Raw genomic sequence first — 15,257 nt, 5'->3', positions numbered from 1 at the left:
AGAGTTACATGGTCTGCTGCATTATTGTAAAGGGGATACAGCTTTGTTAAGGCTTTTGTGACTAACAATACTAAATTATAGGAGTGTCCCACATATATAAGTATTTTTCAAGTGTGGTTGTTAATATGAAATGGGAAATAGTGCCTGATGTAGTGTTTGGTCCTGCTGTTTGCTCCCTGTCACCACTGTGTAAAAACTGCTTTGAGGTTATTTATTTGAAAGCTGTGAAGGGCATTGTTTCAACTTTCTTTTTCTACATTTTGAGTTAATTTATTACACTGTGGAGGGGGAAGGACTTCCTGAGCTTCACTCAGGACTCTTCTGTTGTACCTATGGAGAAAGAATGAAGGAAATCCTAGCTTCTTCTTAGCCTCTAAAGGCTGCTGATTCCCACCATTTGTTCTATGAAATGAAATTAGCTAAATTAAAAAGTCTTTATGCTGCTATTCCTGAATAATCTGTAGTGCATTGCTATGTTCAGTAATTTCTAAATGCTTATTGTGTAGATATTTTGCACATGGAATTCTTAGCAGTCTGTCACCTTACAGACTTCTTGGGTTAGCGTTTGTATTTGTACTTTAAACTTGGTCTGTTTACTTTTAGGAAAAGTTAATTTCTTTCATGTGTTAATGATAATTTGTTGTGTTGGTGACATTTTTTAGAAACTTCATTATTATTATTATTATTATTATTATTATTATTATTAACTAAATTGCCTTATCTTCCTGGCCTGAAAAAAAAAAGCCCTGACTTCAGAGCTTCAACAGGTATCAGTAGTGACAATGTACAAAGTGTTGTTATATTAGCAGTGTGAATGTGATCAGGGTTAAGATTGGTAACTCATTATTCATACTTGTACAGTTCATGGCCTCTTTGTGGAAGTTCAGAGTTAGTGTCTTCATCTGATATATTCCATGATGTTGTAACCAAAAGCGTGAAATAAAGAATGTCATTCTTAGGATTTCAAAGTGCTTGTGAGCTGTGTTTTTGTTTACCTTTTGATATCTATTTTGCATGTTTGTATGTTGATCATGGTAGGTCCTGCTAGTGCTCCTGGATAACATCTTAATAGTTCTATTTGCTTTTAGAACCTTTACAGATGCACAGCCTGTCTGCAGGGAACTGCTGCCTCATTTGGACGAGACCCAGGGTGAAGGCATAGAGCCAGCAGGTGAGCATGTAAAAGATGATCCTTGGAAGTTTGAGCTCTTCTTAGATTTTTTTTTTAATGTAATTTTTATGTCTATTCTAGCAAGTTTTGACTGACAATTTCTCAAGGTTCAGTTAATGAAAGACAAAATTTAAACTGAAGTGAAGTCAGGGCAGCTGAAAATTTTTCAGGAGTTGTCTGCAAATTTGCATGTGTTTCTGCCAGTGTTTGTATTTGAGATGATGACTAGATAAAAATGAAAAATAGCTTGATCCTGTTGAGAATCATACAAATTGTTGTGTTACCTTTGGCATCCCAGCCTACTCACGAGCTGTAACCTGGGGAGGATTTGGTGTGCAGTGTAATGACTGGAGGCTTTAAAGGAATATCTGTGCCTTGGTCAATTCTGTGTTGCATCAGAGCATGTACACACTGGTGTCATTTAATCCAGCTGCAGTGCTGAATGGCTTGCCTGAATGTGCTACCATGTGGCTTAAAGGAGGTTTGCTAGCAGAACTTTCTGAGGTTCTTTGGAAGGTTTGCAGCCCTAAGAGAGTTCCCTGTTGCCTTGGAGAGGCTGCTACTGGTATCTGAATGTGCTCATTAAATTAAACAAAATATTTGTTCTAGGAGAAAACTGAAGCAGTGAGCACATCGCTATCTGATCTATGTAGGAATCTTGCATGCAGACTTTATACATGTGTATAAATATTTATCTGTATGGATATATAGTTACTTTTCAATGGGCAGGTCTTTGATACCCAGTAGAGTTCTTCCCAAGAAGTGAACTGTTAGGTATATGCTTTCAGTGAGCAGGAAATAAATGTGGATGAATAAAGGTGTTAAAAACTCCTTTTTTCAAACTTACAGGGTATCTTATTGTACTGTTTTAGCTACACGTTCTCTATGTAGATTGTCACTGAGACTGTGATTCTGCAGAGTGCTTGTGAAGGCTCTGACCTATTTCCCTAAGAATTTGTCTGGGACAGTGGTTAAGGCTCTTAGCTGCCTACCTGCTTCTCTCCCAGAGGTTGCTGCTGGCTGCAGTTTAGAGAAGTAAGCTGGGCTGTAAAGCAGTGCTCAGGCAGGAATGCACATGTCATTCAGCCACTCCTGAGGGGTGGCTCCTCAGGGGTGATCACAGCTTCTGCCATGAAGGTGAGGTGAAGAGCTAAGGAGAAGAAGCCATTCCAGCTGTTCCATCGTAATTTTCCTGCAAACACAGGTCACACCTTATCCATTTTAATTAAGCAGTTCCTTTATTGGTGTTTAGATATGTTTCTAGTTGATGAATCAGGAGCTTGCAATTTGTTAGACTTTGTCTTCTACTTGACTTTGGGAATCTGTGGCACTACTTGTTAACCATTTAAATGGGCAGCACTTGGAAGCATCATACTGCTATGCACATGCTGAGTGGTGAAGTGAGGGCTGAATTTCAAAAACTCCTCCCAAAAGATCTTTCATGAGAAGAAAGTTCAGTGACTGGTTGCAGGAGGTCTACATTGTATGTAAAGAGAAGAGGAGGAGATTCTGATATCTTCTAGTTGTTCAGAACTAACTTCCTCACTTTATAATTGATACATTCTACAAGCTCAGGAGTAAATTTATCTAATGAGGACCACAGGTTGTTCTGGATTTTTTTCCCCATTCCTTTCTACCAACATATAGAAGCTCATTCCTGTGGAAGCAGGCCAGATTTTGGGTTTTCTAATGTGTATATAAATCCAGAGTACCCTTACTGTTGGCAGCAGGCATTATATTGACTTAAAACCAGTGTGAAGTTAGAAGAGAACTCATCCATACTGGTTTTATACTAATGGAATCAACAAAATAATTTATGTCAGAAAAGAGCACTGGAGGGCAACTAGGATGTCTTTCTGCTGTAGGAAGCCTTGTGGCTTTGTTCAGCTGAGTTTTGAAAACCTCCAGGGAAATTGTACAGCTTCTCAGTACCTCTTCTTAGGCTGAGTCACCTTCATTGTGAAATTCTTGATCCAGCAAGAATTTTCCTTGCTGCAGCTCATGTCAATTGCCTCTTGTCCTTCTGCTGTGTGCCTCTGAGAAGAATCTGTTTTCCTTGTAATACCTGCTTCAGTCTTTCACTGCAGGTAGATTAATTTTTTTATCTTCTCCAGACTGGAGAAACACAATTCCTGCAGGGATTCTTGTACATGGTGTGCTCCAGGCCCCTGACTGCCTGGGAGTCCAAAAAAAGAGTCCCTTTTTTGGGCTTGTGCCAGTTTGCTTGTCAGGATCTCTCTCTTGCACACTGTCTCAGGGGCAGCCTCAGGGGCACTGAGTAGGGGGAAATAATCCCTTTCCTTGGTCTGCTGGCTTTGGGTCGTGTCAGCCCATTCTTCCAGCGGATGGCCTCCCTGCCTTTTGTCCTGTCAATCACTTCCTCAAGTTTGCTCACTGAAGCTGGCGAGGGTGCATTCTGTTGTCCAGGACAGCAGTGCCATCGTTGTACAGTGTCATTCTCACAAGTAACCCCTGAAGAATGTCACTTGGAATTGACTGCTAACAAGCCTTAGAATTGCTGACCACTGTTCTTAAAGACTACTTATCCAGTCAATGTTTTATTTACCTGTTCCTTCGGTTGCAGCTGTTTCAAACCTTCCAAGGATGCTTGGGCTATGTAGAAGTTGTCAAAGACCTTGTTAAAGGTAGAGTAAGCAATGTGCTGCTGCTCTCGCTATGTCAGAGCTAGTCAACTCATCTTGGAGGCAGGTGCGGTATATTTACCAGGGCCAAGTCAAGGGTGCCCATTCTGGCTGGTTTCAGTCACCATTTTATAGCTCAAAATTACTTCTAGGAGGGTTTGTTCTATAGCATTTCCATGGACTGAGGTGAGGCTGTTTGGTCCTTAGTTTTATGCATCCTCTTTCTTCTGCTCTTTGAAGACAGGTGTGGCATTTGCCTTTTTTCTTGTGATGGGGACCTTACCAGATTGCTGTGCTTTCTCAAAGATGACAGAGAGCAGCCTTGGGATGGCTTTGACCTGGTTTCTCAGCGTCCACTCTGAAGGAACCCATCTGGTCCCATCAGCTCTTTTGTATGTGTCCAGTTTGTGTAAGTGGTCCCTACTTTGATGTTTTGCTGCTGTAGGTAAAACATCTAACCTTCCACTAGGCATGGAAGCTCAGGAAGCCTGACCTTGCCAGTAAATACCGAGGTGAAGAAGGCACTGAGAGCATCAGCCCTTTGCATGTCTTGTGTCAGTGAGTTGCCCACAATATCACTGGTTCTCCCTCTGGTTGCCACTGCAGCTGTAAAAGCCCTTCTTGTGACTTTTCACATTACTCACCAATTTCAATTCTGAGTTTTGACTTTCCATTCCTGCATGCCTGGGCAATGTTTCTGTAGTGATGTTTCCTCCTGATTACACCCTCCACACACTTTCATTTTGGTGCATCGTAATCAGGTTTAGAAGCGTCAGTATTGTTATGAAGCTTATTTTATACTTGTCCTGGTGCACCACTCCCTCCACGTCAGCTCGTGGAGGCATTCCTTGGAGGGTATCGTAATTCTCTGGTCCACACTGTAGGGGTTTACTGATGTGAAGAGCAGTATGTTTTATTGTAATTAATAATTGTTCCCTTTTCCTGCAGTGGAAAAAGTAGACGTTTCCATTAATTGAAATATTTTTGTGTGTTTTGGCTAATTGAAAAATATTTCCTCTATTTATTGTCTTTTCTGTTAGAGAGGGTAAAATAATTTGTTTCTTGTGGAAAACTGGTAATATAGCAGAAAACTCTTCTTCTCCCCCAGCTGTGGCAAGGCAAGCCACAGGAGGTGGTTTGTGTGTTTTATTAGAAGAATCACTGTGTGATTAGGCTGGCCGAGACTTTCAGGTTCACTTGAAATTCCAAAGTTCTGTACCTTTGTTTAATCTGTTTATTGGCACAAGGATAAGTTTGACACAGATACCAAGCTCGCAGACTCCAAACAGTGTGTATTCAGCTCCAGCTCTTACTAAAATGAAGTTAATATTTCAGGGTCACAGACATCTTGAAGAAAAGTGAAAAATAGTGGGTGAGAGGAGGAATGGTGTGTTTCTGTTGTCAGCAGAATGTGATGGCGTCATAGCTGTGGAATCTTGGATGATGACTGACAGGAATGCCTCCAGCAGAGAGCTGAATTCCTTCTCTCGTTATTAGGGCAGAGTGATGTTTTGCAGCATCTGGCATATAATCAAGACCCTGTTTTGTGAGTTAATTCTGATTCATTTTCAAGCAGAAGTTAAATTACTGGTTTACTTCTTGCTTCGCAGGGCATATCTATGGAATATCACTTGGAGTTGCTCAGCTCATGCAGCAGGGCCATTCCACAATCAGCCTGTCTATTTATCTGTCTGAAAGGTGACCTTGGGTCTTTTGCATTTTGTATGACTCTCAGAGCTGTTCTTCCATAAACATCTGAATTCATTTACATTCTCAAATCCTTTCTGGCAGTCACCAGAATACTTGCAGGTCAGGTAGTGAACAGAGAGAAGGTTTCACTAATGATATTAGCTTTAAACTGTAGGAATAGTGTATTTCTCTTGATTTCTCTTGATCCTTCATGTATCCCAGAGGTCCAGCAGTTTCAGCCAGACTGATTATACATGGAAAAAAAAAAAAAAAAACGTTATTTGTTGGTCTGTTTAAAGTAATTTTTCATATCTGGGCTTGCACCATGTCAGAACTTACCATTTTACATGGTGGAAGGAATAAACTGGCTGTTTTTAAAATTACAAAATGTGTAATGTGTTCTATGTTGTGTATAATTTCAAACTTGGTAGAAAATATCTGAATTACAAATGTACTTTTATAACACAGTATTCACATGTAAATGGTTCATAAGTTTAGGATTGTATTGTAAAAGATCAGTTGAAAACTACAAGTGTGTCTTTTAAGGGGTTCTTAACTACTCTTTTTTCCTCCTGTTAAGTTTCTTGTTGAAAATTTACACTTTAGTTCCCATCTTGGTGGGGAAACTGCCCATCTAAAATCCTAGGTATTTAGATCAGCTCTTCTTAGAACAGTTCCCAAGACAGGCTGCATTACAATGATCCTGTTATAACTTACGAATGTGACTACCCTGAGCCGTCCCTGCCTTCAGCAGGGAAGGCAGTGAAATATGGAAAATGAAGTCTGATCTTGGAGTTTTTGGTCTTGGAGGAGAATGACATAGGGGGAAAAATGTCCTTCCAGAGCCTCAAACAGTGACAGTCCAGATTTTATTACCTGAATAAAATCTCTGCTCTTCTTGTTTTATCTGACAATATAGCCTTCTTTAAGCAGAAATCTTTTTGCAACATCTCTGACCTTCAGAATTCATATGAAGGACGTGAGCCAAGGTCACATAGTAGTGGATGGAAAAGCATTTTGAGTATGAAGTATAATGCAGGAGTTAGTGGAAGAAAGAGGAGAGGAACAACTACTCTTTGGTTGCATTACAGAAAACTTTCAGTGGCATGATTTTGAGCTGGAGTGCTGGGTTTTTTCCTTGTACTCTGTGAAGCTACAGTTGTATAATGTACCAATGCTGAGTGTATATTGAGGGGTTTTATTCTGATCTCCGCTTTGGTTTCAGAAGGTACTGAGTTGATTTCCAGCCTGGACATTGCAGTTTAACTTTCAGATGCTCCTGAGGTAGAACACCTGTTTTGCTTCTCCCAACATTTATAATTATTGCATTTAGTATTTAGCCAGGCATTCCTTCCCAGGCACTTTCTACATAGAATGAGCCCTCTGCTCAAAATCCCTCTGCAAACTGACAGAAGAATATATTGTTCATGTTCTGTTGTTTTTACTAACTCTGGGCACAGACTGATTAGATTTTTAGAATTATTTGGCTTATTGAGATTTCAGAACTGTTTTAAGTTCTACCTGCAAATACATGCAAAAGCAGACACTGAATGGGCATTCAGGTCTTTGTTTGTGCTGTATCTTGAGTATTATTAAGGTGATGCACAGAGTCTCTGAAAGTGATTCTGTTCCTTGTCTTTGATATGAAGCAAAGATGCCTTTATAACAGCAGAAAAACCTGCATAAGGGAAACAAAAGGAAACCCAGTTTTCAAGTACATTTTTTGTTTCTATGTATAGATATTTTAGGGATTTGATTGATTTTCATTATTCTCTGGGAGCAGTGCTGTTATCTGCTGCACATCTGAAGTGAAAAGACACTATTAATGCAACTTATGTTATGTTATTGTAGGAATTTTGCTAATATTTTCTGTTTCCTTCAAGAGAGGTACTCTTTGTGCAGGAGCGTTTTTAATATATTCACCAGAATGTTGCATTTTAGCTCTGTATGGTATGATGTTGTTTTGAACAGAGCAGTCACCTATCTGTGTCCAAGCACACCTGCAATCCCTGATACCTTTGTTTTGGAAGCCAGCCAGAACATCTGTATATATAATTTTTCATCTGGGCTTTGGTGTGTCACTGCATAAAATAAACATTTGGATTAACGATAGCTTCTGTCTCTGACAGGTCTTACCTCTCATCCTTTTCATGCCTGCACTGGGGTTAAGTGCAGAAACAGCTGCTTTGCCTTCTCAACTCATAAAGTATTTATTGGGTGCTACTGCTTACACACTTAGATAAAGTCTGTCTCCTACCTGAACTCCTTCACAGCTATTTGTTTCTAAACTGTCTGGATTTATCATGCCCTTTCTCCACTGACCTAAGCACAGCTCCGCACCTATGTTTTGAAAATCATTATGTGCCATTTACACATGAAAAAAAGAAGGCATGGAGATAAAGCAGCTTAATTTCTACTTATTATTGTCATTAGCACCTTCTGTTTGTCAGGAGAACAATGCAAATCGGCCAGCCAGGAGCAGGAATGGAATGAAATGTTTGTGAGCTTACAGTAGTTTGCTGTGCCTCTGGCTCTTGATGCAGGCTGCAAGTGTGTTCTAAAGCACTGGTGTGGATCCAGCTATGGCTAATGTGTTCCTGTATTGCCACAAGTGCTCAGAGAGGCAGTTCCCAGACCTCTGAAGCAACTAGAATAGCATTGGAGAGGGGTGTGATGCATGTTGTACTTTTGAACACTCCAAAACTGCTTTTTTTCAGCCGCTGAGGTAGCAGGAAACAGCACAGATACTAACTGAGCTTGCTTTACAGGTTTTGCTTTCCATAGGTGTAGTAAAATGGAATTATGCTTATTAACTTGTATTAGGAATTACAAAAAGTACTGTTTTCTGTTACTCTGAATTCTGATGAACCCAAGCACTTTGGTCTGATTTTTTTTCACTAGCTCACTGTAGAATATATCAGTTTTTATGCCTATGCTAAAAATATTGCTTCGTTTATGAAAGTACATCTAAGGAAACAAAAAAAATCTTAAAAAATGTTCTTGTACTGTTTTGTTCATAAGTATGGGAACTGTTTGATGGAGGAGTTGTGGGAGGGTTTGTGCTTTCCCTGTGAGAATTCACCTGAATTTTTCCACCTTATAACCCCTAGATCCTCTAAGGAGCATATTCATACTCAGCCTCTTGTAGGGGCTGCAAGAGCCAAGGACAGTCTGAGGCAGACATTTCTTGTGAGTGCCAGGGACTGTCCCAGTCCTTGGCACCAGTGGTGAGAGCCAAGTGACATTTGTTGGTGCTCTGCATCTTTGTCCTGTCAAAGAAGGGGAGAAAAAATACAGGGAGAAAAAAGTGGATGGTATAAATACAGGGTGAGGAAGACAAGAACAGAAGATGAAAAATGGAACCAGGGCAAGACAGGAGTGAGTGGAATGGGCACATTAGAGCATGGGGCAGATGGCCAAGGGAAAAACTGCGGGAAGTAGTGAGGAACAGGGACAGGATGAGGGAGAATAGCTGGAGGGACAGGAGGGAGGGAAGAGTTAGAACACGCAAAAGGAGCTTGGATACTGAACAGGGGCGGAGGTTTCATATCTTTTGGATCTCTTTAGTCTTCTGATTCACCAGCTATTCCAGAGCTGAGCACAGGCAAACAGATTCTTCTGGAACTGGGGGGGTGCCTGCAACACACAGATCATCAACATAATTCTGTATGGCACGTTCATTCAAGATGCAGAACAAAGTACAAGAAATAAAGATTTCTCTTTCTACATGGTATATTTGATAATAAGAAAATTGGAAAGCCCTTCTCTCCAAAGCTGGGAAGTGCCAGAGTTCTGCTTAGTCCTGTGGTCTTTATTCAATCCTCTTGTCTTCTAGTACACAGTGACATGGTATTTTTCAATTGCAGATTACCTTGATAATGGTGCTTTACCTTCCAGAGTCTCTGTGGACTTCTTTTGCTGATGGCAGAGTCAGGCTGAGAATAGATAACTCATGTCCACAGACTCCCATAACAGTTCATCAGATGTTCAAGGAGAGCCTGGAAAAATATGGATCCCTTAATGCTTTGGCCAGCAAAAAGAATGGAAAATGGGAGAAAATAACTTTTTCAGAATATTATTGCCTCTCTAGGAAAGCAGCCAAGAGCTTCTTGAAGGTAGGTACAGGAAACAAAACCAATGCCTGTAGTCCTTTTGTGTCCTTTAAAAACCAAAAAAACAAATTAATAAAAAACCCCAAACCCCACAATATATAAGAGGTGTTTTTTTGCATTACTTGAAGATCAATAGTCATATTCTTTATTGAAATGATAATGATGAAAATGACTTTTGGTCAGATGTAACACTGCTGTCAGGGAACCTTGACTGCAAGTGAGGAGCTGCTATGTTGCACTGTGTCTCTGGGACATGGGTGCAGAGTTCAGAAGAGCTCAGTGGCCTTAAGATCCAAAAAGAAAAATAGGGGGAAACTATTATCATGAATTTGGTGAGACAAAGTCAATCTTTAAAACATTCTAAGTATAGGGTAATATTAGTACTCATTATGCTCTTGTTCATATTGAAGTATTCTGGGTCTTGGGCCTTTCTGGACAGCAGAGTTCAAGCAGACAGGAGAAGGTAGTGGAAAATTCACATCCTGTTAATTGCTGATAAACACCAGGTTTGCTATGGATACCAAAACATGCCTTCACATGCCTTGTCAGTACTGTAATAATAAATCAAAAGTTCTCATGGTTTATATTTGTGTTTATGTTTCTCTCCAGTGGGCCTATATTATATAATCTTATATATATATTATTTTTAAGCTTGGTCTTGAACGATTCCATAGTGTAGCAATCCTTGGATTTAATTCTCCAGAATGGTTCATCTCAGCTGTTGGAGCTATTTTTGCTGGGTAAGATTTTTTTGGTGGGGTTAATTTTTGAGGGAGATTTGGGAATTTCTATTTTTCTAGGTGTGGGAATGTATCAGGTCAGTATTTTGTGTCATATTTTGGAGGTTGTGTTGCTACTGATTGGCACTTTCAGCAACCTGCTAGTGTCTTATATCCCAAATAGTTCAGACACTCATAAATGCATCCTGTTTGCCATGGGCTTAAGCATGACAGTCACACAGAAGCTCTTGTACAGGATCTTATCAATGGAAGATGTGGGAAATAGATGAGAATCACAGTTTTATGTTAATGATAATAATACAATATTAATGATATCTGCAGTAAGATATACTCAAGCAGATGAAGTATCATATGGATATTAACTACCCTGATTTCTTCTGTCCTGATACTTGCTAATTTGGATTTTACTTCTTAAGCTGCTCTGTACCAGTGAAATCCAAATTGGTATCTGTGCACAGCTTAAACAAAAAGAGGACATAAGTGAGGATTTTTTTACCACTTCCTGAGCTAACTCCTGTGTAACCTTAAGTGAGTTAAAACACTGAGTCCTAGCATCTTCTACTGAATTAGAGATTAGTTTTTGCAATGTGCATAAATCAGAGATTCATGTATATCTGAATATGTGAAACAAACATTAGAGCTGTCCTGCTGTTTGCTTCCACACCTTCATACCCCTTCAGGTTTCATCTGATCTTTGATTATTACTCTCTTTTGATACTACATGCATGTATATGTGTGTGTATGCATATAAATGTATGTTCTTACATATATAAATTTTTTGATGCAGAGGAATTGTCACAGGAATATATACAACTAATTCTCCAGAGGCCTGTCACTACATTGCCCATGACAGCAAGACTGATATCATGGTTGTGGAAAATCAGAAACAGCTGGACAAGATAATGCAGGTACAAGGTGGCTGAATGATTACTGAAAGCCACAATTTTTCATTTCTCCATGCTGTGTTGGTCCCAAATACCATGTACACTCTCTGTATCATGAAATCTTTCTTTGTGAAGTGTGTGTTGTTACTCAGAAATCTGGTATCTGGTGTCAGAGCTCATGGGGGCTCTGACCCTCTGCAGTGTCTCTGGCTCCAGCAGAGAACTCACTGGATGGTTCACTGCAGGCTTACCTGAAAAAACCCACATTTTGATCCCATGTTTTTACTGTCACCACCTGATTCTGTTTGGAAAAGCACGGTCCACTTGAATGGAAGAGATTATGCTGATGCAAGCTTGTAAAGGTCTGCCATTTAAATATTAAGGATGTCAGTGTTCAGAATTTTCTCTTTCCAAGGTATCATTTCCTGCTTATAATATCAGCCATTAAGGCTCTTGAGCTTACTACACTTTGGTAGCATCATGGTTAACATGAGACAGAGCTTAGTGAGACAGCAGGAGCCTTCTTAAGTGAACAGTCTCAATTTTGCCAGCACTCTTGGGCAGCTGGGCCTGCCTTTCAGCAACAGTGCCAGATGGAAAGACCAATCTGATGGCAAGGTGACTTGGGAGAGGAGCACAGGCAGCTCTTGGGAAGGGCTTGTGTGTCTGTCAGATGTTGAGGGTGGCCTGTGGACTCATCAAACTTGCACAAAATGGCACAGTTTGCTGAAGCAGGAGGGCCCTCCATGATAGAACAAGAGAGAAAATATGCAGTGTTTTTTTCAAATATATTTAATATAACTTGTTCATTAATTACTTCATATTTCGTAGTTGTGTTTTATAGGCAATATGGAGGAAGAGAGATTTTTGTAAGTATTCTATAAAAACACACAGTCAGATAAACCTTCTTGCAGTGTCATTGACACAATTATGCTATTGTGAACAGGAGAGAAGAATCCAAATGGAACAACTTGAGGAGTTTGGTTCATACACATTATGTAGAAAAAGAGAGCTCTGGCCAGCTCTGCTTTATCCAGCAGAGGGTTTTTTTGAGACTTTTTTTTCTGTAACCCAAGACTGAAATAATAACGTATCAATTGCTATCCTTCTAATAATATGTACATACTGGCTACCATCAAGCCACTGCTTTTGTATTGGCAAAATTCAGTTCCAAATGTGATGAATTGAAAGGTGTCTGTGAGGCATGGGCTCTCACAGAATTCAGTGAAATCAATGCTTCCTGTAGGCCATGCAAAGCACACAAAGAGCTGCTGAAAGCAGCAGCCGCTGCTATCTGCCTGTAAGCCTGCAGCTCTATATTTTTATTTATCCTTAAAATGTGCAAACAGCTTCCTTTGATTTTTTCCTTAAGGAAGTTGAACTTTTTTTAGCACTTGAACTGTTATGGTTTTTGCTGAGGGACTTTATTGGTAATCGCAGGCCTGGGTCAGCTTCTAGCTTGACCTGCACTATTCCTTTATGTGCCTTTTTGTGCATTATGAGAAAGGATGCTGAGGAGCCATGTCTGGTGTATTTTTCATTTTTTAAACCTTTTGACTGAAACTGGATTTCCTGGAGCAGACTGTGTAGTCTGTGTAGACTATGTAGTTCCCTCCTCCTTCCCCCCGCCTCTAGTTGAGCTGGCTGGTGATGAGTTAGAGGAGAATATTTGGAAGTGAAAGGAAATGGGAGGTTTTTGTGCCTGTCAACCCATTACAGTTTTGGCAGCATTAGAGTGGATAAAAGCCCACACAAGATATGAATAATAAATAACTTTGTTTTAAAAAATGCAACAGATCTGGAATCGGTTGCCCCACCTGAAGGCTGTGGTGCTATATAAGGACTCCATTGCAGAGAGACATCCAAATTTGTACACGGTGAGTGAATACTAGAACAGAGGCATAACCAAATAATGCATGGGGTTATATGCATGTATTACCAGTTAATATGTGGGCTATTATTTATTTGATCAATTTCTACTCTGATTATCTACCATTTAGAAGGCATTGCTGTGTTCCAGCAAACACGTTCAAAAGCTTTTTCCGCTTTTTCCGTTCAATTTACCTTTGATACTTCATATTTAAGAAAAGAGCTACCTTGCTTTACTGTCTGTCTCGTGTCTTCCTAATTTTTAACTTGACTGGGTTATCAAAACACCTGTAGGTTTTAGGTGGGAATGTGTACTCTCAAATGGTTAAAAAAAAAGTTGCTCCCTGGTGCCTGTTAGTTCAGTAATTTTTTTAAAAACCCAGTATTCTAACTGCACTACAGATCAGATTTTAGGCTGAAAAACCTCAGCTGTTGAAAAAATATATTGAAGAGAAATATAATGTATTCAGAATATAAAAATATAATGAACAGTGAACAGCATAGAAATATTTTAAAATACTTGCAAATTTGATAAGAAAAGAGTCTTCTGTGCCTTTTTTTTAATGTCTTGCATATAACTTAATAATAAACTGTTATTGTTCCAATACTACACATACTGGTATAGAGCTTGCCTTGCATCTTGTACAATAAAAATGTTAATACAAAGATGATCCTACTGTTTAAAAAAAGATTAGGTGCTAGCATTTAATTCTTGAACAACTTGCACTTACTGAAATCTAAATGTGTGAGAATTGCTGTATTTTTAAACACTGGTTCAGTGTTCAGGCATCACGTTGGACATTTTCTCAGAGGAGCAGGGTAGCTGTGAGTGTCTGACAGATGCCATAGTTTATGTCATCTAAAGGAAAAATTAGAGATCGGATCCCCAGAGGCAGAAGTGATTGTTGCTGAGGTGTGGTGCAGAGCAAACCACCAGCCCACGCGGTGTTTGATGAAAGGGATTTGTGCCATGTGATGAGCGGTGGCAGGGGCAGAGCTGGCTGAGCAGTGCATGTTTCCAGAAGGCAAATGCAGAGTCAGGAGTGTGGTGTGGCTGTTCCTGTACCTTCCACACATGCTGGAATGGCTGCACCATCTGTTGCAGGTGCTGTTCAGTAAACAAAGCCTGTGCAACAGATTCTCAGTGATCAGTGCATTCCACTGTGAGAATACAGTATGGTCAGGAAAGCAGGAACAGCTGCTTAGTGACGTACAAACAATTACATCGTTCACACCACCAGGCTTTCCAGGAGCTTGTGAAATTGATGCAGCCACATTCTGTGGGGAAGCAATAGAATGTGACAAATCCCTGACTTGCTACAGAGCTGTGCATCGCCTCTCTTTTCAGAGATGTGGTTTGTTGGAAGAAAGTATAAAACTGATGAATAATCCTTGGGACAGCCTTGACACCCAAGAAAAGGAGGTTAAGGTGCCACAGATGCTGACTATTGTGATCTTAGTAGCCCAGTGGCAATGCCAGATGTTTGAAAGAAGAAATGAACTACCCTCAAGTAGAGGCTCTCCTTTTTTACCTCTGTTTTTCTTATCATCCCTATTACTGCTTTGTGGTCTTAGATGTAGCTCCAAGAAATTGCTGGAAAATGAAGGTGCTGCACCTTGCATTTAAATATTAGACTACTGTGGCACAGTATGAATCACATGATTGCCATGGGAAACTGACCATTTGGTTATCAATTTTCTTTTAAAATTCTGTGATACTCCAGTTTCCAATTAGCATCGCAAGCAATGTTACACTTACCAGCACATCAGGGGTGTGCAACAGAAGTATTGGGGAGCAACCCATGTAATACAGAGGAGCAGGTTCAGGATTCTTCTAGGCCAATTTGTGTGGCACAAAAGCCCAGTGTTGTGAAAGTTTTATCTCACTCTAGAATGAGCCAAATTTGAATGGAAGTTGTGACCAGCATCATCATATGCTATTTCCTATAAAAGAGCACATAATTTGGGCAAACATTCACACATCTAGATAATGATGCTTTTGCAAAGAAGCTTTTGTTCAATTGCTTTATAATTATATTTATATAGTGTACAATGAATTATAGATGAGCTGTCACAAGTGTACTCTTAAAAATGATGCATCCAGATTCCTTTAAATAATACTCAAAATCATTCTTACAGTGTGAGAATGT

At 39.8% G+C, this 15,257-nt stretch overlaps 2 protein-coding genes across 12 annotated transcripts in view; one reads left to right on the top strand and one right to left on the bottom strand.

Annotated features, from left to right (window-relative positions):
- Nucleotides 1–15,257, bottom strand: part of DNAJA4 (DnaJ heat shock protein family (Hsp40) member A4) — a 73,098-nt gene that overhangs the window by 20,779 nt on the left and 37,062 nt on the right. The window lies entirely within an intron of this gene.
- The window catches only part of ACSBG1 (acyl-CoA synthetase bubblegum family member 1), a 40,875-nt gene that overhangs the window by 15,171 nt on the left and 10,447 nt on the right, over nucleotides 1–15,257 (top strand). For 8 of the 11 annotated variants that reach the window (XM_053954407.1, XM_053954412.1, XM_053954411.1 and 5 more), the window contains 5 exons: nucleotides 1,089–1,171; nucleotides 9,400–9,617; nucleotides 10,266–10,354; nucleotides 11,142–11,262; nucleotides 13,035–13,115. In XM_053954407.1, the coding sequence (XP_053810382.1) occupies nucleotides 1,089–1,171; nucleotides 9,400–9,617; nucleotides 10,266–10,354; nucleotides 11,142–11,262; nucleotides 13,035–13,115 (592 nt within the window). Of the gene's footprint in view, nucleotides 1–1,088; nucleotides 1,172–4,057; nucleotides 4,206–4,996; nucleotides 5,360–9,399; nucleotides 9,618–10,265; nucleotides 10,355–11,141; nucleotides 11,263–13,034; nucleotides 13,116–15,257 lie in introns of those variants that run through there. The other 3 variants (XM_053954413.1, XM_053954414.1, XM_053954415.1) reach the window with 3 other exon arrangements.

The sequence above is a fragment of the Vidua chalybeata genome, chromosome 13, assembly GCF_026979565.1.
Source record: "Vidua chalybeata isolate OUT-0048 chromosome 13, bVidCha1 merged haplotype, whole genome shotgun sequence".
Taxonomy (NCBI): Eukaryota; Metazoa; Chordata; class Aves; order Passeriformes; family Viduidae; genus Vidua; species Vidua chalybeata.
The sequence above is the reverse complement of the archived record's forward strand: the minus strand, read 5'-3'. Positions and strand labels throughout refer to the sequence as shown.